At 43.6% G+C, this 19,990-nt stretch overlaps 6 protein-coding genes across 9 annotated transcripts; 3 read left to right on the top strand and 3 right to left on the bottom strand.

The window, feature by feature from the left end:
* Positions 1 to 1,165: 1,165 nt before the first annotated feature.
* Positions 1,166 to 1,294, bottom strand: LOC117134794. The gene has a single exon (XM_033293681.1). The coding sequence runs from the start codon at positions 1,292 to 1,294 to the stop codon at positions 1,166 to 1,168; it is 129 nt and encodes a 42-aa protein (XP_033149572.1).
* Positions 1,295 to 1,552: 258 nt separating this feature from the next.
* On the bottom strand, positions 1,553 to 8,945 carry LOC108608134 (THO complex subunit 2). 3 transcript variants are annotated; one of them, XM_017999366.1, is made up of 15 exons: positions 8,627 to 8,942; positions 8,343 to 8,511; positions 8,037 to 8,284; positions 7,845 to 7,978; positions 6,639 to 7,786; positions 6,191 to 6,580; positions 5,788 to 6,135; positions 5,447 to 5,731; positions 5,082 to 5,390; positions 4,338 to 5,022; positions 3,670 to 4,284; positions 3,565 to 3,611; positions 1,928 to 2,102; positions 1,824 to 1,870; positions 1,553 to 1,767 (listed from the first exon to the last, which is right to left on the bottom strand). In XM_017999366.1, the coding sequence occupies exons 1-15, from the start codon at positions 8,845 to 8,847 to the stop codon at positions 1,654 to 1,656; spliced, it is 4,935 nt and encodes a 1,644-aa protein (XP_017854855.1). In that variant the 5' UTR covers positions 8,848 to 8,942; the 3' UTR covers positions 1,553 to 1,653. The 3 variants fall into 3 exon arrangements, 2 of the variants coding, with proteins under 2 accessions (XP_017854855.1, XP_017854857.1); XM_017999368.1 differs by having other exon boundaries at positions 5,082 to 5,384; XR_001915533.1 differs by lacking the exons at positions 1,553 to 1,767; positions 1,824 to 1,870 and having other exon boundaries at positions 2,015 to 2,102; positions 2,309 to 3,611; positions 8,627 to 8,945.
* Positions 8,946 to 9,753: 808 nt separating this feature from the next.
* LOC108608426 lies at positions 9,754 to 11,052 on the bottom strand. The gene is made up of 2 exons (XM_017999794.1): positions 10,740 to 11,052; positions 9,754 to 10,683 (listed from the first exon to the last, which is right to left on the bottom strand). The coding sequence occupies exons 1-2, from the start codon at positions 10,876 to 10,878 to the stop codon at positions 9,884 to 9,886; spliced, it is 939 nt and encodes a 312-aa protein (XP_017855283.1). The 5' UTR covers positions 10,879 to 11,052; the 3' UTR covers positions 9,754 to 9,883.
* Positions 11,053 to 11,197: 145 nt separating this feature from the next.
* LOC108608425 (tubulin-specific chaperone D) lies at positions 11,198 to 15,117 on the top strand. The gene is made up of 4 exons (XM_017999792.1): positions 11,198 to 12,234; positions 12,293 to 13,429; positions 13,483 to 14,354; positions 14,414 to 15,117. Exons 1-4 carry the CDS (start codon positions 11,277 to 11,279, stop codon positions 15,017 to 15,019), a joined length of 3,573 nt encoding a protein of 1,190 aa, XP_017855281.1. The 5' UTR covers positions 11,198 to 11,276; the 3' UTR covers positions 15,020 to 15,117.
* A 409-nt stretch (positions 15,118 to 15,526) lies between these two features.
* On the top strand, positions 15,527 to 18,632 carry LOC108607572 (putative apoptosis-inducing factor 1, mitochondrial). 2 transcript variants are annotated; one of them, XM_017998463.1, is made up of 7 exons: positions 15,527 to 15,935; positions 15,995 to 16,236; positions 16,327 to 16,593; positions 16,661 to 16,757; positions 16,816 to 17,065; positions 17,131 to 17,945; positions 18,006 to 18,632. In XM_017998463.1, the coding sequence occupies exons 1-7, from the start codon at positions 15,824 to 15,826 to the stop codon at positions 18,407 to 18,409; spliced, it is 2,187 nt and encodes a 728-aa protein (XP_017853952.1). In that variant the 5' UTR covers positions 15,527 to 15,823; the 3' UTR covers positions 18,410 to 18,632. The 2 variants fall into 2 exon arrangements, with proteins under 2 accessions (XP_017853952.1, XP_017853953.1); XM_017998464.1 differs by having other exon boundaries at positions 15,528 to 15,935; positions 15,995 to 16,032.
* A 400-nt stretch (positions 18,633 to 19,032) lies between these two features.
* On the top strand, positions 19,033 to 19,755 carry LOC108607574. Its single transcript, XM_017998467.1, has one exon. It carries the CDS (start codon positions 19,135 to 19,137, stop codon positions 19,687 to 19,689), a length of 555 nt encoding a protein of 184 aa, XP_017853956.1. The 5' UTR covers positions 19,033 to 19,134; the 3' UTR covers positions 19,690 to 19,755.
* Positions 19,756 to 19,990: the final 235 nt, after the last annotated feature.

The following is a 19,990-nucleotide window of genomic DNA, read 5'->3' as shown; positions in this document are numbered from 1 at the left end:
TAATATGAGCATGGTAACGAAAATAGCAAAAAAGCAGCATTTAGTGCCAAGCAATATTATAAAATGAAAGCAAAAAGAAGACACACACATTTATTACACATACGCAATGACCAAGCTCGAAGGACAAAAAATAAGCATTGACTAAATCAGTAGCAAATAAAACCCGACACTGTGTATGGGGCGTGACAAATAGCACAATAGTTATGGCTACGTGGAGATACGAAAAAACGCTCGTATCAAATGAAGCTAAAAGATAAAGGCATTGTGCTAGCGATGGCACAAAATAAACATATAAATGTAAATTGTGTAGCATTTGCTGAAGTAAAGTGTAACACTAATGACATGACACACACACGCACACACACATGTTTATATATAGATAATGTAGCACACTTTTGAGCGCAGCATGCAGCTTGTTATTATTATTGCCTGCTGTAACAACAAAAACAACAATAACAATAGCGAGTTGTGACAACTTGTTTTTGTTTAGCGTAGGTACCGTTAGCGTGGGCGCATTTGCACAAACGGTAAATGCGGAACATGCGCATTGCACGTTGCCGCCTGCAAAACATATGTTTGGCATTTAAAGCGTGGGAGCGCAACCACAGACAAAGAGAGCGACCGTGTATGTGTGTGTGTGAGTGCTTCAAGATTTTTTTTATGGCAGACTTAACGTTAGGATGCTTTTCAGTTGCCAGGCATTGGCTCATTAGACTTATAACTTGGATTTATAATGACAATACATCAGCTTAAAGTTACAGTTACTCATATTACAGCAACTCGCATTACACTTTATTATGCAATTAACATTTCGCTTAAAGCGTACGCATAATTATGTAAGTCTTTATTTTATATTTTTATTAAACAATTCAAGTCAGGACTTACCGCTGCTTTTGTTTGTTAATATCTAGCTAAAGTACAGCAATCAGCAGACACGCCTCAGCATTAGTTTCCATTTGCACTAATCAAACCAAATTCAATTTACACTTAATTCTGTTCAAACGGTTTGACAACTTGTTTGTTTAACTGCTCACACCGCAAATCATCTAATAATTGATTTAACTTTAAGAGTAGCATTAGCAACTTTAAGCACACACACACACGCACACACACAGGCAAAAGACAAACAAGGCAAACAGCTAGTTGTTCTAATTGTTATTTTGCTTTACAGCGAGCGCTTAAGCACATTAAAGTTTTGCATTAGATTTGCCGTTTTCATATAGGCAGCAAACAATTTAATATGATTTTTGTGAAAATTGTTATAGCTGCTAAAGTCAAACTGCCGCCGGGCCATTGCCATTGCCAATTTGCTGGAGAACACGCACTGAAAGACTAAAAAATTTTTCAGGCAGGACACTTACAGGACAAACGCAAGCGATAGTTAGCGCTTAGGGTTGTGCAGCGCCAACTATCGATAAAAAGTTTATTGTGTGAATGGCAAACTCAACGGAGAAACAGACATTCAAACTTACAGTTTATTTAAACTACATATTTTATATTATTGTATTTGTACATTAGTTTGTTGATTTATTTTCTCTAAAATTGTTATTCTAATTTTCAAAATAGTTTGCAATTCGTTAAAAAATTAGATACAAGTATTCATTTCTTTTATTCTTAATTGAAAATGCGCTACACATATGGAAAAAGCATTCATCAGTAATTAATTCTTGAGGCGCGTGTCGACTTGATGTACTGGCGATCATCGCGCGAAGATGCGCCGCGCTCTCGTTCAAACTTCTCATGGCTACGCTCATGTGGGGACTTCTCCTATTAGAAAATTAATATTATATTATTTGTGCTACAAACAATTGTTTAAAACTTACTCGATGACGTTCCGCCCGTTCACGCAACTCGTCTTCGCCATTTTGTACTGAAAATCGTTCATGCTTGAATTTCTTGGATATAACTTTTTCTTTTCTTGCCTCACCTTCACGTCGACGCTTATGCTCGCCGACGCCAGACTCCTCATTGCGATCCCGCTTACGTCCCAGTTTGCGATCCTTGCGTGCGTCGCGCTCCTCTTCGGTTGCCTTGTCTTTGTTGCGCTCTTTGGTTTTGAGACCTCGCGCCTTCTTCACGCTATCTACGAGTTCCTCTACCTTCTGTAATGGCATTACAATTAGTAATTGACAATAGAAATATTGAAATTACAAAATATTTACAATTGTATAGAATTATAAATCAACACGTAAACTAAACAATAGACCGAATCTTAAGCTCTTGTCGCCCTTAAAGCACTGAACGCCCATGCCCATGCCCACGCCCACTTTTTAGAAACAACCGCCCGCATCGCGCTGTGTTAACTTACCCGTTAGCTCACACAATCGAGCTCAACGAATTTACAACTAAATGGCAGTCACTGTGTTGGATGGTGTGGAAGTCGCACCAGAAGATCTTACGGCAGTTACAGTTGAGTATACAGTCGGAGGGGGGCGCTGACTTAATCAGAAGGTATACAATGAATCCAGTTTCCGTTTGGACAGCTCACACTTGTCATGATTGTCGTGGTTTTTACAAAAGATGATTGCTTTTGGACGGAGTTTCGTTTGGTTCCATTTAAAAGAAATAGCCATGTTGAAATTGTGGCTGCCAATTCGATAAAGTTGCTACGAATACACGGACAATCTGCTTCAGTTCTCATTTGGGTGAGTTTGATAAAATGATGTCCCATTGTTACTATTTGCTTCGGTTCTCATCTCGTTGAGCTGTAGCTTCCCTGAAGTGTCACTCCTCCAAAATACAGTTGAGAACGGATCATCGGCTTCAAGTTTCTTCTGGGCTGTTTTGTAGATTTACATTTTAACACATTTGTGTATGTCTTTTTATCACTATCGTTATAGCTTATGGTGTATGGAGTGTACTGGGGAATGTTGAGTCATCTCTTTCATCGAAGTAAACTGCTGCATTTTGATTCCATTGACTATTAGTTATAGTCTGATGTTATGTTTAAGTTTGTGCGTTGTTATTTACATATAGCAAGACCTCTTTATGGCTTATGCGTCAAGTGTAGTTCACATCTCGGTTTAAATATTGTTGTTGCTGCTTTTTGTTATAGCATCTTGGGCTTTGTGTTCCAGCGTTGATTTAATTTTAAGTTTTTTTTTGTTTGTAGATATGCTTCCAAATTAAGCTTAAGGATTTGCTGCTTCCAGTATAGCGCCGAAGTCCAAAAAGTTTAACGTTGTCCAAGCGAGTATTTTGTCCAGCAACGTCTTCGTATTGTCTTCTTCGTCTTTTAACTTATAACACTAGCTTAACTTACAACTAACTAGCCAACAATAGTAAATTCATATAAAAATATACCTAAATTGTACCTACATTTCAATGAGCAACTAATATAATACATATCCAGTTCAACTGTGCGCTTACAAACTAAACAAAACTTATAACTAACTGGCCCCCATTGCAACACTTGTGTATACTTAAAAACGACTGCGTTTGATAACTAGCATGAGATCCGGTTGTATCCAGCTCTTTGTTTTTGGATGGGATGAGTTGGTTTGGGTATTCCTCTCGCATGTTTTACAATTCATTTGCGTACGCATGCCACCATATGCTACTAACCTTTGAACTGCTTGACGACGCTTCCAATTTACGACGTTTCGAATCAACTGCGTTTAAAAGAAATTGTTTAGTAATTGAATGCAATATTAGCATGAGCAACTCAACCTTTTTCATATTCAAGTGCGTCAAGGCTGCGACGAATTTGCAAGGATGCGTTGCTTTCGTTGGATACTGAACTGAGATCACGATCCCGCTGGCGACCATCGTATTCATCAAAGTGACGATGATCCTGATTGTTAATCAAGTCCACAGTCTCCAAGGCGTCGTGTCTATGTTGATTGCGCTCCTCACGCCTCGACGGCTTCTCACGCTTCAAACCTCGCTGCGCTGCTGCCTCCAGCTCTTCCAGACGCTGCGCCCGTTCACGTGCGCGTTGCTGTATTTCTGCTTCAGTGCGTGGCTCCTTGTTAATGTTGCCGCGATCCCTTTGTGAGCTGCGCGTGCTGCTCATGCTATGACGCTCCTCACGTTCGCGCTCGCGTTCACGCTCAGCCTCGCGACTACGGCGCTCAATTTGGCTGCCATTGCTGCTGCTGTTTGCATTGCCATTGTTGCTGCTCGACTGCAGCTCGTCACGCGTCTCCGTATTGCGATTCGACTGCGTTTCCCTTGCTGTCGCTTGAGCTGCATCGCGTTTGCTTTCGCGTTCGCTGGCGGCAGGCGCTGAAATTGATTTTGCTGGCACTGTGCCGGCATCTGGCTTGCTAGACTTGCTGGCAGCTGCAAATACAACAATAGTTAGATATAGTCAACGCAAGCGCATTGCAACTTACCTGATTTGGTGTCCTGCTCTTTGCTGGACGGTTTCTGTTCGTTGTTGTAGACGGGCACGGCAGTGGTGGGCTTTGCTGCAGCTGCAGCTGGCGTTGTAGTCGTCGTCGTTGTCGTTGTTGTTTTATCGCTGGCAGTCACCTTAACAGGAGTGACAACAGCTGGTGTAGGACGCTCAGCAATTTGATGGAAATCGCTTTCCTTGAACATGTGTGGCGTCTTTTGCTTGAGCTGTCCAATATAACTGGAGGCAATGGCAAACAGATCGGGACGCTTTGTCTTCTCCTCTTCGCGCACTTTGTCCACCTTGCGTTCAATAATCTGCGCCAGCTTAGACAGCACCGGATAGTGTGGTAGGATGCGCATTAAAATAATAAGCGCATTACGTATTTGCATAAAGTCCTTCGAGTCCAAGCAGAAGACAATTGCTTTTGTAATCTTGTAGTGCCACTTGTGGCACACATGCCGATAGTTCTCATAGCCCACATGATCGTTGGCCTCCGAGAACTGATTGCTGACACGGAACTTGGTGACAAAGCCTGGATAATTAGCACACTCCTTGTTGAACACCGCCTGATCCGCATGCCAGCGCATAACAGTCTCCAGCATGGCGCACAAGAAGCGACCATAACGCGTAGCCTCGCCCTCCGTGCAGGAAGTAACCGAGTAGGTTATGTCACAGAACAGCTACAAGGATTAGTGCATAAATTAGCAATACGCTTAAGCGATTTATGCTGTCGACTTACTCTATCGTAGCACAGCAGCGTGCTAAAGTTCGCCGTCTTTAGATTGTGTATGGTCTGCACGAACTTGGCGCAGTAGAGCGCATCCAAAGCGGTGAAGGTGCAGCGTGGAAATAGGCACAGCTGCAGGAACTGTGTAATCGTATCGTTCTTGGCCGATTTCGCCGAACGCAGCAAAAACCAACTGTCCTTTTGCTCCTGCAGACGTTGCAGTATCTTGTCCACATGCTCATGCTGCTTCTTGCGCTCGTCGCTCAGCTTTTCCATTAGCGCTATATAACGCTCCTGCTCCTTTTTGTTTTTCGACTGATTCTAGCACAAAACAAAATTAATATATTGACATTGTGTTTAGTTTTAGTTAAGCTCACCGAATCCTTGCCATCGGCTGCCTGTTGTGCCAATTGCTTTAGCTTGCCAATTTCACGCTGATAAATATCATTGGGCACATGCAGATCGTACATGCTAAGGCTCCAGAAAGTAACCAAAAACTGTGGACTAATATCCTCCCATACTTTGATGCTGTGCAGCGGTCTAACCGACTCCACAATGGGGCTCATAATCAGCTGCGTAGCCTCCAAATATTTCTGCAGCTTTTGCGCTGTTGTTAGCTTCTTGGCATTGGGATCTGCCTTGCGCAGCTGATCATACTTTTGCTATAAGCAAATATAAATGTTATATAAAAATGATAAAAGTTACAGCTATAGCTTACATTAATCTGATGCGTAAACATGGGACGCGCTAAGAAAAAGGCCACATCGGTGTTAATATGATACTCGCGCAGCATTGTTATAATCGATGGCAGTCGCTCCACATATTCATCCACTGAATAGCTGGAGCCCAAGAAGGTGCCAAACTGCACCAGCGCATCCTGGCACTGATCGTACAAGCTGCCCACCAGCTTGAGATGACTATGTGCAGCTGTTTCACGATAGATAACGCAATGTTTCTGCTGCGCCATTAGCAGACAAAGCGTAACAGCCAAATCGTTGTTGGCCAGCGCTTCCTTTAAACGATTGGAAGACTTTTTGGTGTTGCGCACCTGGCTAAAGTAACCAGCCTGCAATTGAAGTTTTTTATATTAATTATATATGCAAGCAAGCTAAAGTACGCACCTCTCCACGCAGCTGTTCACCACCGCAAAGCGCCTGCAGCTGATCGTTGGTCATTTCCTCGCAGGACTCAACGCCGGCCATTTTATGCACAATCTCGCGTAGCACAAGCAGATCCAAACTCTTTTGTGATTTCAACTGATTGGCCACATATTGCAGCAGGCCGCTCATCTCAATGTTGTACTTTTTATAGATAGTGCCGCAAAATGAGGCCAGACTTTGTAGCCACAACGACAACGACGTGCCATCATCCTTAAAGCGTCCACGTCCCGTCATCGTCAAGGACTCAATTATGCAGTAACCCAAGCAATCAAAGGACAGCGCCGTCAAATACTTGAGCATATCGCAAACAGGTCCAATCAAATTGTCGTACATCTGAATTTGCACAAGTATCTGCATAAACAAGCGCGAATTAAGTGTTGAGTGTTGAGTATATAATGACTAAACTTACATAGTCAAAGAGCAAGCCCGGCGTGCAGTGACTATACTTGCCCACCAGTCGTCCCAGCGGTTTCACATTCTCCTTGCTGACGCGCTTCATCAACGCCTTAATGTCACGCTGGGCAAGGCCACAGCGACGTATAAGATTCGGATGCAACTGATAGCTGTCGTTCTTCCAGCGTCCGTACAGACTGTAGCGCAGATGATAGGGAAAGAATTTGAGCACCGCCCAAATTTCCTCAGACATGGAACAATTGTTGTCCAGATACAGCAGAGCAGGCAATATGGACGCATCCAGGCAGCTAATTATTTCATAATAATGCTGCTCTGCCTCAGTATTTGGCGCTGGCCCATTTAGATTATCCACACCGAGATCCAGCAATATTTTGCACATAATGCGTGTCAATTTGTACATTAAAACCGTGTCATGGTACATGGAAGGGCCCAGCACATTGGCCATGGGCCAAGTGTATTTACGTAAATCGCTAAATTCGCGCGCTTGCATCTTGGCCAGCAGCTTGGTATCGTCATATATGCGATTGCGGCTTTGCTTGCGTCCAGCTGGAGCCTTGAACACCTTCTTATAGTAAATCTGCTCCACAGACAGATGCACTAGCTCAATAATGGCACGCGCTATGGGCTCCTGTACCACAACACTCTGCTCCGGCAGTTTTTGTATAATTCTATAGGCATTCTCCCAATCGCCCACTTTGAGAAGTGCCTCGCACAGACCAAACTTTTGATTGCCACAGTACTTATCCTCATCGAATTTCTTAGTTGACGGCTGCACTGCATCCTTGTCCTCCTCCTTTTTGTTTGTGCAGATGACATGCAGCTTGCGCACCATTTCTCTAGCGTCGGCCAGATCTGCATCCCAATCCGCACGTATTTGTGCATCATTTGGCGCCAGCCAAACATACACATCATTGAGTTCAATCACCCCATGCTTCAGCAGCAGCGCACACACATGGTAAAGAGAGCGTGGCGTGCGGCTGGCATAAAAATAACAAAATTTGTAGCCTAAGACTTCGCATATAATGGCACCGGTAGGCATATAGCTACGCAGCAATGGTATAAACAGCTTCCAGCGATCTGGGCGTGTCTCAAAGGACTCTATGATAATGTCTAGTACGCGGTTAGGATCTAAATTAAAGCAGCCTGCGAGACATAAAAGCCATATTAAGTGGTAGAGCTACACAATTTGTTGACAGTTTACCTATTAACGACTTGATTATGTCCATAATGGCAGCGGGCGTTGTATGCTCATCGAAGTCCTGATTTAGTTCCGTAATAAGCTTGGCAAAGCCCTCGCTCTCTTCGCGAAACAGATTAAAGCGACGTTGTTTGTAACTGCAAGTGCACATCAACATTGGATCTTTTCTTTCCAATTAGTTATGGCTATACTTACTATAACTTAGTCTTGACCTTAATAAACTTGGTATAAAAGCTTTTGTTTTTCACAATGCCCACTTCTTGTAGCGTATCAATTTCCAGCCGCTCCTTAAGCAGGCTCTCCGGCAGCACCTTATCCAGATCCTTGACGATTTGCACAAAACTGTGACGCTCCTCCTGCAGGCCATCAGTCATTAGGGAGGTTTCGCTGTCCAGTATGTTAACCACATCCAGTATAAGGCTTGGGAACTCCTTGTGCAGCGCCTGTAAGCAACAGTTAACATGAAGCGAGACTGCAAGCGATTGACTGTGCGTTACATACCACAACATCGTTGAGCACGTGCAGGAGTACGTCCTTCTTCACCTTGAAGCGCAAGGCTTGCCATATCAGTTGATAGATGGCATTCGAGATGCCAAGCTTGAATGTGCCATTCCGATCGAAGACGGGACTATCTGGCGTATCCTGTAGCTGTTGTTTTAAGTATTTCAAACTAAAACGAAAACGTAGAAATAGTAGTAGTTGTAGTTGAAGCCGCGCTCTGCGAAACTATTAGATTCTCAGCGTGGGGAAAGTGTTGCATGTAAATGTGAATAATATGCGCGTACAATTCGCTTCTCCCGGATTTATCAAAATGCTTAAATATATCTGCATTCAATAGGGTTTCTTTCAGTGTGTTAGCCACACTGCTGCCGCCATTGGTATCTGCCTCGGCCGCATCAGTCGATGCTGCTGCTGCTGTTGTTGTTGCCGCTGTTGTTGCGGATCCATCGGTCTCTTGTGTTCCCGTCACACTGTGACTCTTGGACAGTTTCTTCAATCGCCGCATGCAAGTAATTTAGGAAAACCGCGCGGCTAAAACGTTTACTTATTTACGTTATACACTTTTGTGTTGTTTATTGAAGTAATTTACAAATTTTCACACTTTTCTCTGTCTTTCTGAGTGTGAGCGATAAGTACGTAGAATATATCGATAACAACAGTCCAGACAGGGCTGGCTAACATAGACTAGACAAAACAGAGCGCAGCAGGACCGCTTTGGAATTGACACAAACACTGATCGTAATGGAATAAATTATATATCCGCCTAGTTTTAAATTCACAGATGTAAAATATTAAATCAAAAAAATAAATATGTACATACACATTAAATATAAACCGAAATTTTACTATCAGTAATCTAAAATAAATAAAATATAATAACATTGTGGCTTATGTTAGGCTCTAATTTTTCTTAAAAGTAATTTATTTTAATTAATTTATATAACTTAACTCACATATACGCGTGCATATATATGCACAGTTTATCTTTACAACTATTGCAAAAAAATTAAAATAAATTATTACATTAAATTTTACATTCGCCACAATCGTTTTTGGAATTTAAGCAAGTTATCGAGTTTCTGAAAACGCTTAACTTAATTTGGACTATACACTTTGATGGGCTATACCATACATACATACCATGTACATAAATAGTATTAAATAATTTACAAAGCTATCTTCAAAATATCAACCTCAGTAAAATCGTATCTCTTACAACTTATATAAACTGTCGCCGTCTACTTTAAAGTGTTGCCCTTTACCCTTACCCTTTACTCAATATTCCAAACATATGTATGTATGTTTAAAAATTAAAAATCTACATTTAAAAACTGTTAAAAAAAATGTGTTTTTATTTATTTAAATTTGGGTATTACATACATATATATTGAAAAGCACAAGATAAGGGTAGACATATTTTTTTTTTATTTTTGGTGAAATAAATTTTCTAGAATTAAGGTGAAGATCGAAAAATTTGGGATGTAGCCAATTATTACAATTCGTTGTGCACTTTTAACTTAGATTAATGTATCTATCGTTTTCTAATACAATGGCTCATTTTCTATTTTAACATCACATTCTACCAGTGAACTATGTAAAATATTTGAGCTCCCATTCAGAGAGCCACGTGAACCAAGTTTATTTGGTTCCGGTTGGTAACTGGCTGGAGCGGGTGTTAGTCTGGGAGTGTTTACAGTTTTGGGGCTCTCAACGGCCCGAATTTCTTGCTGGTTCAGATCCATCAACATGCGGCTGACCTCTGTGCGAAATTTCATGTTGTTCATGCTGGATAAAGTTTTCACATGTGGCAACAAACTGATAAGAAAATTATAGTCTGGATCATCTTTGGCCGTTGGCTCCGATGCAGGTGTAGAATTAGTGGTGGTGTGCCCATTTTGATAAATTCCATCCACTGAGGATGATGTGCGACGGCGTTTTGTGCGCTTTGCAGGCACAGCTTTAGGCATCATAGGTGAAAGTAAAGAAGGTGATGGGTTCTGATGCTCATTGCTTATTTTGGATTCAGTGTCTTGAGTCGACTCAGCTGGATCGCGCTTAAATATGTCACCCAGTATTTCAAAATCACAAGAATCATCGTCTACGTCAATTATAAAGTCATCCTGCCTTTCCTGTTCAGTACTGGTACTGTGGTAGTCTATTTCAATATGGTATGGCTCTGGTGAAAACGGCACAATTTTGTTGGGATCAAAGATTTCACGCATAAATTCCAGCGCACGAAAATATGGCCAGTGTGAATGTTTGTTGAGTCCCTTTTGTATTTTCCGTACCTCTGACCGGTAGTTGTCGCGCAGAGCCTTGAATCGCTTCCTGCAATCGGAGACTATAGATATTTTTAGATTATTTAGGTGCAGTGCTAAATTGCATTATTAAACTTACCGTCGTGTTGCATTATATATGCGACTTCTTGCCATTGCGGGCTAAAGTGATCCTTTCGCAATGTTAATGAGACTGTTGTATCCCATAGCACTCGGCGTTGTCGTACCTCAGCGATCAGTTGAAAATTGTCCAGCTTCATGTTGCTATTTACAACAAAAAATATTTTGTTTCGCTTTTCGCTCCGTGCAGTGTAAACAACTAAAAGCTGACCAGGGACGCAGCAAATTCACTTAACAACAGCACAGAATGGCGTTTAACTGCACGGGACAATGATTAATTATTGATTTAACATTAAATTAAATGTTATAAAAATAATTTTAACAAAACAACGCGCAAACTGCTAAAATGCAGGCAAAACTGTGCAGACGCGCTGTGACAGCAAAAACGGCGTAGGCTAATGCACCCCTGGTAGAACATAGTGAATCATATGTTCAATGGAACAGCGGAATCAAAACACTGTCTAAAACTGAGAGGTACCTCTGTGTTTATGTGTCCGACTGTTTTGAAAAATAATTATTTAAGCGCAAATAAATAAAAATGCAGCAAAGCGAGGATGTTAAAGATGAAGATCTGCCTGCAAATACCTTGGAGCACTTTGCCGAACTCGACCAAGTGCTCGAAATGATAGAAAATATGCTGCCAATACAGGCAGAAGGTTTTGAGCGTGGGTTTGAGCATTATACAGAGGTCCTCTCCCGCTACCAAGAACAACCCCACTTGTTGGATACACACCTGGAGGTGTTGCTGTCTCGCCTACTGGGCAAGATACGTGAGGCAGCGCCACCCACAGGTGCAAGGGATGCAGCTTTCAAGTATTTGTATATAATTTGCAAAGTGCGCACCTACAAGGTGTTGGTAAAGTTTATGCCACATGAGCTGAGTGATTTGGAGTTTGTGCTGCAGCTGTTGGAGCAACAGGATCCGAAGCAATTTGAGAATTGGGAGACACGCTACATGTTGCTGTTATGGATGTCCATATTGGTATTAAATCCATTCCATATGTCACGCTTGGATGCGCAGCAGCTTGGAACTCCAACAGAGACTGACGAAAACAATTTCGTGCTCATCAACAATGTCAACAACCAAGCTGTCACGGTTACGCCCAAAATGGAACGCATCTTTGAGCTCTGCAAGCTATACTCCTCCACCAATGATACTTGCAGCAGCATGGCTGCCTATCTGGCTGCCAAGTACTTTGTACGTGCTGACATAAAGGATTTATATTTGGAGCGGTATCTTGACTGGATTATGGATCAGCATCAGGCGGACACTTTGCAGGTCAAGTTTGGTCAGTTGGCCGCAGTGGCTGCCATATTGAAGCATGGCAAGCGCGAGGATCTGCTGCCCTATGCGGATAAGCTGCTCAAATGGATTGTCGGCTGTCAGTACAAGGATGTCAACGATTTTCTCAAATACAAGTATTATATAAAGATTGTGCAGCGTCTGGGATTGGTGCATCTTAAGCCTAGAATTGCCAGCTGGCGTTACAAGAGAGGTAAGTAGATGGCAGCCACCAAGAAAATAAATTTAATAATATGATTAACAATTGACAGGCACACGTTCCTTGGCGCGCAACTTGAATCAGGCCAGTGCTGCTGGCGATGCTGAAGTCATAGCAGATGCGGATGAAGCAGACGCTGATGCAGAGGAAATTGTCGTACCAGATGCTATTGAGGAAGTAATTGAAGAGCTGCTGCAGGCTTTGCGCAGCGGTGGCAATGACATACGCTGGAGCGCCGCCAAGGGTTTGGGTCGTGTGACCAATCGTTTGCCCAAGGAGCTAGCTGATGAAGTCATAGGCTCGGTTATTGGAATTCTCAGCCCGTTGGAGCCGCATGAGGCTTGGCATGGTGCCTGCCTGGCACTGGCGGAGCTGGCCAAGCGTGGTCTACTGCTGCCCTATCGTTTGCATGAATTGGTGCCGCTGCTTATGCAGGCGCTCTTCTATGATGAGATGAAGGGTTACATGTCTGTGGGTCAGCATATTAGAGACGCCGCTTGCTACATGTGCTGGGCCTTTGCACGCGCCTACAATCCGGACGATCTGAAGCCATTTGTTCAGCAAATCTCGTCGGGCCTGCTGACTGTAGCTGTGTTTGATCGCGAAATCAATTGTCGCCGAGCTGCTTCGGCTGCCTTCCAGGAGAGTGTGGGCCGTCTGGGCAACTTTCCCTACGGCATTGAGATTTCCACTACTACTGACTTTTATTCCGTAGGTCTACGTCAGCATTCCTATCTAGTCATCAGCGATTTTATAGCTCAGTACGAGGAGTATCGTGAGCCCATGATTGATCATCTGGTGCAGCGTAAAGTGGGCCACTGGGATGCCGCCATCAGAGAGCTCGTGGCCAAGGCGCTGCACAAACTCACTCGCCGTGCTCCGCGTTACATGGCTGCTGTAGTGCTACCACAGCTACTGGCAAAAACGGAAACCATTGATCTCAATGCGCGTCATGGCTGTGTCTTGGCCATGGGCGAAATTACTTTGACGCTGCGACAGCTGGAGCTAGAAGGCCCAGGCAATGTTTATCTTACTAATCAGCGCATTGCAGAGTTGAACGAACTCATCAATAGCTTTGTGGAGCGCAGTTACTATCGTGGCATGAGCGGTGAGCTGATGAAGTCCTGCTCCGCCAGCTTCATACGCAACTGCAGCTTGGCTCAGCTGCCCGCCACCGATGTCTGCTTGGGTAAGTTAAGCTTAGCACCCTTTTAAATTCAAATAAAAACGCTTGGCTTACAGCCAGTTGGCAGCGTGTCATCGACATGTGTCTCATCACCACGTCCAGCACAATACGCACAGCAGCTGTGGAGGCCTTTGCTGAACTAAGCCGTGCCTACTACTGCGAGGAGAAGATGAGTGCTGGCAATGCGCAGATTATAGGCCGATATCTGGAGGGCGCCGACAATGACTTGGAGGAGCATATTCGCATGGGTCATCTGGCTGCCCTAGGCGTGTTGCCAGAGTTTATGCTGCGTCCACAGCTCAATCCAGTGATGTATAAGCTGGTGCTGCATTCACTAACGAATCAATCAGCGGCTGGAGATCACGAGAATCAACAGACATTTCGCTGGAGCGAGGCTCGCACCCAGAGCGTGTACGCATTATGTAAAATAGTGCAAACCATAGGCTATGATGATACCAAAGATGGATTTGGAAATCAGCATCTCTTCAATGACGTGGTGAAGTGCATGCTGAATGCGATGGCCGAGTATACACTGGATAACCGCGGCGATATTGGTGCCTGGGTGCGTGAGGCAGCCATGACATCGCTCTTTGAGATTGCTACTACGTGTCCCAAGGAGATGCTTGAAGAGGACTTGGTGCATCAAATTGTCGCGGGTTTCATGCAGCAGGCGGTGGAGAAAATTGATCGCACACGTGGTCTAGCAGGCAGACTCTGCTGCAGACTTATACACACACAACCAGCCATACCACATATAAAGGCGCATGCTCGACTCCTTGAAATATTTCCAAGTGATGAAAATACAGTGCTCTGGCTCTTTGCTGATAACACATTCCCACTATTTTGCGAGCTATTGGCATTGCCTGACTATTCCAAGCGTGTGCTCTTGGGTCTGTGCGCTAGCATAGGTCAGCTTACAGAATCTCTGGTTAGTTAGCTCATTATAAGATATATTCTATAGCATTCATTACCATTTCTACACTACAGATCAAATACGCTTCAAATGCATTCTTCGAGTTTCTGCGCTCCCACAAGCAAATGGTTCCGCGCTTGTGCACAGAAATTATCCAAATTTTCGAGGAATATTTGCTGAATGAGCGCATTACATATCCCATGCTTAGCTTCCTCGACATACTCATGGGCTCAGGCACTATTGATGCTGTTTTGCATGATGAGCAGAATTTGTTTGCCGAGGACGTCTATCGTCTGCTCAACTTGGAGGTCAAGGGTTATAAGAAGCTCTACAAAACAGCCACCAGCATCGGCACCTATTGCCAGCTAATCCAAGTTCCGCGGCTAAGCCGTCGCATCTTCGCCAAGATGTCAGTATTTCTGGGCTTGCAGCATGTGCATGTTCGTAAAACGGCTGCAACTAAATTATACGAGGCGCTGGCGCTTCATGGCGATGCCACTGAAATACCCGAAGAGAATATGGATGAAATCCTCTCTTTGCTATCAGAAACCGACTGGACTGCTCCGTTGGTCCAAGTACGTCCACTGCGCAACCAGCTCTGCAATCTAATAGGCATACAACCACCAGTAAGCGGTGGAGCTGCTGCTGCTAACAAGCAGGTCACAGTTGCTGATAAATAAATAGTATTGCAGTATTCATTAATTACTCCATTAATATATAGACATAACTAGTATGTCATCTCTTAATAATTACTACACAAATAAATAGACATAAATAGTATGTCATTAATCAAAAATTACTCCATACTGAAAACATAATCCGAATTTGAGAAAAAAAAACTATTTATTGTTATTATACACAGAGCATAAACAAAAATAAACTTTCTTGCTGCGTTACTTAAATTTGAATTTGAATTTAAATAGAAATGATGGAAATGGAACAGCACAAGCTCTCAGCTATTATTAAGACTAACCAGAACGCACTGTTATATTACAAATTACGCATATAATTTATTCTAAGCTAATTAGTTCATTTTAATTTATTAATATAAGCCAACTTTGTTTTATAACTACATTTCCAAGTTGCTCTTATAAATGTGAAATTGAAACATTTTACTGCAGCCTTGTCAGTATTTTTTTAATACCAGTGCTTAGCAGGGCTGGCAAACTCTCACAGGAACGTGTGTCTGTGTGATTTGTGATGTAAAATTAGTAGTTTCTTCTATTGCTACACAATAGTTTTCGCATTTAAAAACATGTGTGTGCCGCAGCGACGGCTTCAGACGTATTTACATTAACTCTGAGATATTACTCACAAATCGTAGCGACACGAGTTTTCTTTCGAAACACTTGGCAATTAATACACGTTCATACTGTTGTTACACAAGAAAAGCCAAATAGCCCAGTTTTTTGTTTAGTAAATCTTCTCGTTGTTATTTGTTACCTGCCCACCATAGACACATACAGAATATTGTAAACGGTATTATGAGCATTTGGACTGTACGATGTGTTTGCCAGAAGTTTTGCCGGCAGGCGCACATTTTAGCTAACAGAAGAGTGTTGCCGTCGACCAAGCGAATTCCAGCGGTCATCAATGGTAAGTGCACCCTACAAGTGAGGTTATGTTCAGTTTCACAATTCTCTTGTCTATTGCAGGCATCAGCCGGCCGGCACACAACAGCTTATATCAAATGGTAAAAAAGCGCACGCTTGAAGCAAGAACCAAGTTGCAAGCAAATAAATATCCAAATAATCAAGCCTGCATGAAAATGCCAAAGACCGTGGAGTTTGTATCCGATGTCGATGAAGATACACAACCACCTACATTGCCCACTGGTCAGACTCAGCTGGGCAATGTCACTGCATCAGTAACAAATCAAGATCCACAATTTCGAGTGGTATAACGCATGCTAACCACATCATCATATTCATCAATTTTCATTTTGCAGCCGCTTCGTAGACATTAATTTATGTTTTATGTTTTGCAGGGCTTTGTCGACAGCAAATCCTATTCCACAGCCAAGGATGTGCTCAAGTCTTCGCAATGCGATAAAGTTTGCCCACAACCCCTAGATCCCTGCAAGCCGGCTCCCAAGGATCCTTGTGAAGAATTCCATAAGCTGCGACGTGAGAGCGAAATCACTGGTGGTGCACAGGGCGGTGGTTGCGACGGTGACAGTGAAGACGAGCAACAAAAGCGTCTGAAGCTCAAATGCTTGCTGGGCGCTCTAGCAGCGCTGCTAGCTGGTGGCTTTGTATGTGAACAAATAAGCTAACGTGTTGTTTAAGTATAATAATAACTTACCCCATTCAATGCCGCAGGTGGCCTGGATGATGACACGCAAGAAGGAGTGCGAGGTGGACGGTGATAGTCCCGACGATGCACGTAAGCGCGCTCAACTATCTGGCATGATTACCTGTATGTCTAAGCTTGGCTATATGTAGTCCACAATGCTAATTATCTCTCGCTTTCTTAGCACCTCCCAGCTCAGAGCAGTTGCCTAAGCACGTACCCTATTTGATAATTGGTGGCGGCACCGCTGCCTTCTCAGCGTTCCGTGCCATTAAATCAAACGATGCACGCGCCAAGGTGTTGATGATCAGCAATGAGTATCGCAAGCCATATATGCGACCGCCACTATCCAAGGAGCTGTGGTACACACCCAATGCTAATGAGGATCCCATTAAAGATTATCGCTTCAAGCAGTGGACGGGCTCGGAGCGCAGGTAACATGATAGCATCACAGCTAACCAAGTGTCTTCACTTATGTCATTTTCTTTCACGCCGGCAGCTTGTACTTTGAGCCCGACGAGTTCTTCATTGAGCCCGAAAAGCTGGCAGACAGTGGTAATGGTGGCATAGCCGTCGCTCAAGGTTTCTCAGTGAAAAAAGTGGATGCACAGAATCGCATTGTGACATTGAACGACGGCTATCAGATTAGCTACGAGGAGTGCCTCATTGCAACGGGCTGTGCGCCCAAGAACCTCAACATGTTGCGTGATGCGCCACCGAGCGTGCGGGAGAAGATTATGGTCTATCGCACACCCGAGGATTTCGATCGGCTGCGTCGCTACGCAATGCAAAAGCGCTCGATTACCATTGTGGGCAATGGTTTCATTGGCAGCGAGCTGGCCTGCTCGCTGGCTCACTACTCCAAGGAGAACGAGGGTGGCAAGGTGTATCAAGTGTTCCAGGAGAAGGGCAACATGTCCAAGGTGCTGCCGCATTATCTAAGCGATTGGACTACGCGTCGCATGGAGAAGCAAGGCGTCTGCGTTATACCCGATGCCAGCATCAAGTCCGCCTTACGCGATGAATCGCAAGTTAAATTGGAGCTAAGCAATGGCATGACGCTGCTGTCGGACATTGTAGTGGTCTGCGTAGGCTGCACGCCCAATACAAACATAGCGGGCACCTCCCAGCTGGAAGTGGATCGTACTCTGGGTGGCTTTGTGGTCAATGCGGAGCTTGAAGCGCGACGCAATCTGTATGTGGCCGGTGATGCTTCCTGCTTCTATGATCCGCTGCTGGGCAGACGGCGTGTGGAGCATCATGATCACTCTGTGGTCTCTGGACGCTTGGCAGGCGAGAACATGACTGGAGCAAGTAAGTAGTGAATGTCTATGCCGCAAAGTCTTTGCTCATCCTAATGCCTTTTGCTTGCAGAGAAGCCGTATGAACATCAAAGCATGTTCTGGTCTGACTTGGGACCTGAAATTGGCTACGAAGGCATTGGCCTGGTGGACGCCTCTCTGCCCACAGTAGGCGTCTTCGCGCTAAGCAAGGACGATGCTAAACGCTCGGACAGCCACACGGACTCAAAGCCTGCGGACAAGAGCAGCGAAGCGCCGAAGCAAACGACTGTCGTCGAAGGCGAGCTGCAGTGCAATCCCAGCGATGAGCCCAACTATGGCAAGGGCGTTGTATTCTATCTGAAGAATGATAAAATTGTGGGCATTCTGCTGTGGAATCTTTTCAATCGCATTGGCCTCGCACGCACGATAATCAATCAAAACAAAAACTATGAGGACCTCAATGAGGTTGCAAAACTATTTGAAATACACGCGTAGTCGGCAACTGAAAGTTTTATCTATTGTGCACTTGTCTAACTATAAGATTGTATGGACTACACTACTGCCGCTGTCATTATCCCAACTCCCAATCCTGTCCCTGCACATAATATTCCAAGCAGTTAGTTTATGTAAATATGTAACTAGAACAAAGTGGCAGAGAAATGCAACAGAAATTTAGTGTTATTATTTTTTTGGAATAAATTGTTGTTTTTAGTAAAAATGCAAGCAGCAAAAATGACCAAAATGAACAAAGCTAAAGCAGCCTACAGCTTGTTTAATCGATGCATTAAAAACAGATTAATAAATTTATTGTAATTCAATAAGTTTCAATTCGCTTTCCAAGTTGCTGTTTCAATGGCTGGCATTTTATATTTATGATTTGAATAAATTGTATTTGTAGTTCTAGTTTATAAGGCGTTAACTAATGAAAAATAAATTAATGGTTTTCAAAATGTGTGTATTTTGTAATGGGAAAATTGTCATCATAAAAAATATATATTGGTATGCTTACCTACAGATTTCTGCCTAAACGGGTGGTAAAAGGTTTTGCAAATTTTCCGTAATAAAGTTGCAGCTGCTGCGGATTAAGTTTAGCGCCTATTAGGGTCGCCAGGCTTAAGTCCAATTGGCAGGTAGCCTGCGTACTGCAGGTAAATCCTTAAACTATGTATAAAATACGCCTGCAGCACTTGACTTGACATCAGTTGAGCTATAGCCAGCGTATGATGAAGTTTACGCCAAACCAAAAGGACAAACAAAGCACAAAGATGATTGCAGAAACTCATGGAGCACTGGAACTGGAGGCAGCCACCGCATTGCTAATGCTGCGCTATCAATACGACCTAAAGGCATATGCAGCAGTTGCCAATTGTGCTGCCACACAGACGCCATCGCCGCCGCCACCAGCGCCAGCAGCAGCAGCAATAGCAACAGCTGCTGCTGTTGTGGTAGTAAACAAGCTGGAGCCAGCAGCTGCAGACAACTGCACGCCCAAGGAGCAAGTGCGCACAATGCCAACCTCAACGCAGCCGCTAAAGAAACGCAGCATACCGCCGCATCTGCTGCAGCGTTCACTAACGCCAACAGCCAAGGCCGGACTAAACCAGAGCAACAGAAACAGCAGCAGCAGCGGCGGTGGCGGCATCAGCGTCGGCGTCAGTGGTGGCGGCATTACCAAGCCCAAATTGAAGCCACTTGCATCGCAATGCAACAAGGCATTGCTCAAGTCCTGCCGCAACATGATACGTGAATTCCTAGACAATCAGGAACTGATTTAACATTTAACATTTAGATTCAAAACTTTTTAAAAGACGTTCCTTAGCAGTAACATTCATTTCAATTCATTTCAGTTTCTCATTCATTTATTTATTGCATATATAAATTTGTTTCATTTTATGTGTGTGTGTGTGTGTTTTATACATATCATATCGAAATATCGAAAGATAATGATTTTCAATGGAAGAACAGGTATTGTGGCGACACTAGTGTGCTAATTATTAGCTATTGGCGGTGTTTAAACTTAAGCGTACGCAAAAACAAACAAATTATATATATTATATATGCTCTATATATAGATTG

This window comes from Drosophila busckii, chromosome 2L (genome assembly GCF_011750605.1).
Source record: "Drosophila busckii strain San Diego stock center, stock number 13000-0081.31 chromosome 2L, ASM1175060v1, whole genome shotgun sequence".
Taxonomy (NCBI): domain Eukaryota; kingdom Metazoa; phylum Arthropoda; class Insecta; order Diptera; family Drosophilidae; genus Drosophila; species Drosophila busckii.
This window is presented reverse-complemented; position numbering and strand designations above follow the sequence as displayed.

Excerpts from the sequence above, each read along its gene's own strand:
- LOC108608134 (XM_017999366.1), bottom strand. The coding sequence starts at position 8,847 with ATGCGGCGATTGAAGAAACTGTCCAAGAGTCACAGTGTGACGGGAACA. Across the intron at positions 8,512-8,626 it reads AAATCCGGGAGAAGCGAATT|TTTGAAATACTTAAAACAAC; the intron begins GTACGCGCATAT and ends TTTTCGTTTTAG. Across the intron at positions 5,732-5,787 it reads TGTTTACGCATCAGATTAAT|CAAAAGTATGATCAGCTGCG; the intron begins GTAAGCTATAGC and ends ATTTGCTTATAG.
- LOC108608426 (XM_017999794.1), bottom strand. The coding sequence starts at position 10,878 with ATGAAGCTGGACAATTTTCAACTGATCGCTGAGGTACGACAACGCCGA. Across the intron at positions 10,684-10,739 it reads ATATATAATGCAACACGACG|TCTCCGATTGCAGGAAGCGA; the intron begins GTAAGTTTAATA and ends AAATATCTATAG.
- LOC108607572 (XM_017998463.1), top strand. The coding sequence starts at position 15,824 with ATGAGCATTTGGACTGTACGATGTGTTTGCCAGAAGTTTTGCCGGCAG. Across the intron at positions 16,758-16,815 it reads ACTATCTGGCATGATTACCT|CACCTCCCAGCTCAGAGCAG; the intron begins GTATGTCTAAGC and ends TCGCTTTCTTAG. Across the intron at positions 17,066-17,130 it reads TGGACGGGCTCGGAGCGCAG|CTTGTACTTTGAGCCCGACG; the intron begins GTAACATGATAG and ends TCACGCCGGCAG.
- LOC108607574 (XM_017998467.1), top strand. The coding sequence starts at position 19,135 with ATGATGAAGTTTACGCCAAACCAAAAGGACAAACAAAGCACAAAGATG.
- LOC108608425 (XM_017999792.1), top strand. The coding sequence starts at position 11,277 with ATGCAGCAAAGCGAGGATGTTAAAGATGAAGATCTGCCTGCAAATACC. Across the intron at positions 12,235-12,292 it reads CAGCTGGCGTTACAAGAGAG|GCACACGTTCCTTGGCGCGC; the intron begins GTAAGTAGATGG and ends AACAATTGACAG. Across the intron at positions 14,355-14,413 it reads GTCAGCTTACAGAATCTCTG|ATCAAATACGCTTCAAATGC; the intron begins GTTAGTTAGCTC and ends TCTACACTACAG.
- LOC117134794 (XM_033293681.1), bottom strand. The coding sequence starts at position 1,294 with ATGGCCCGGCGGCAGTTTGACTTTAGCAGCTATAACAATTTTCACAAA.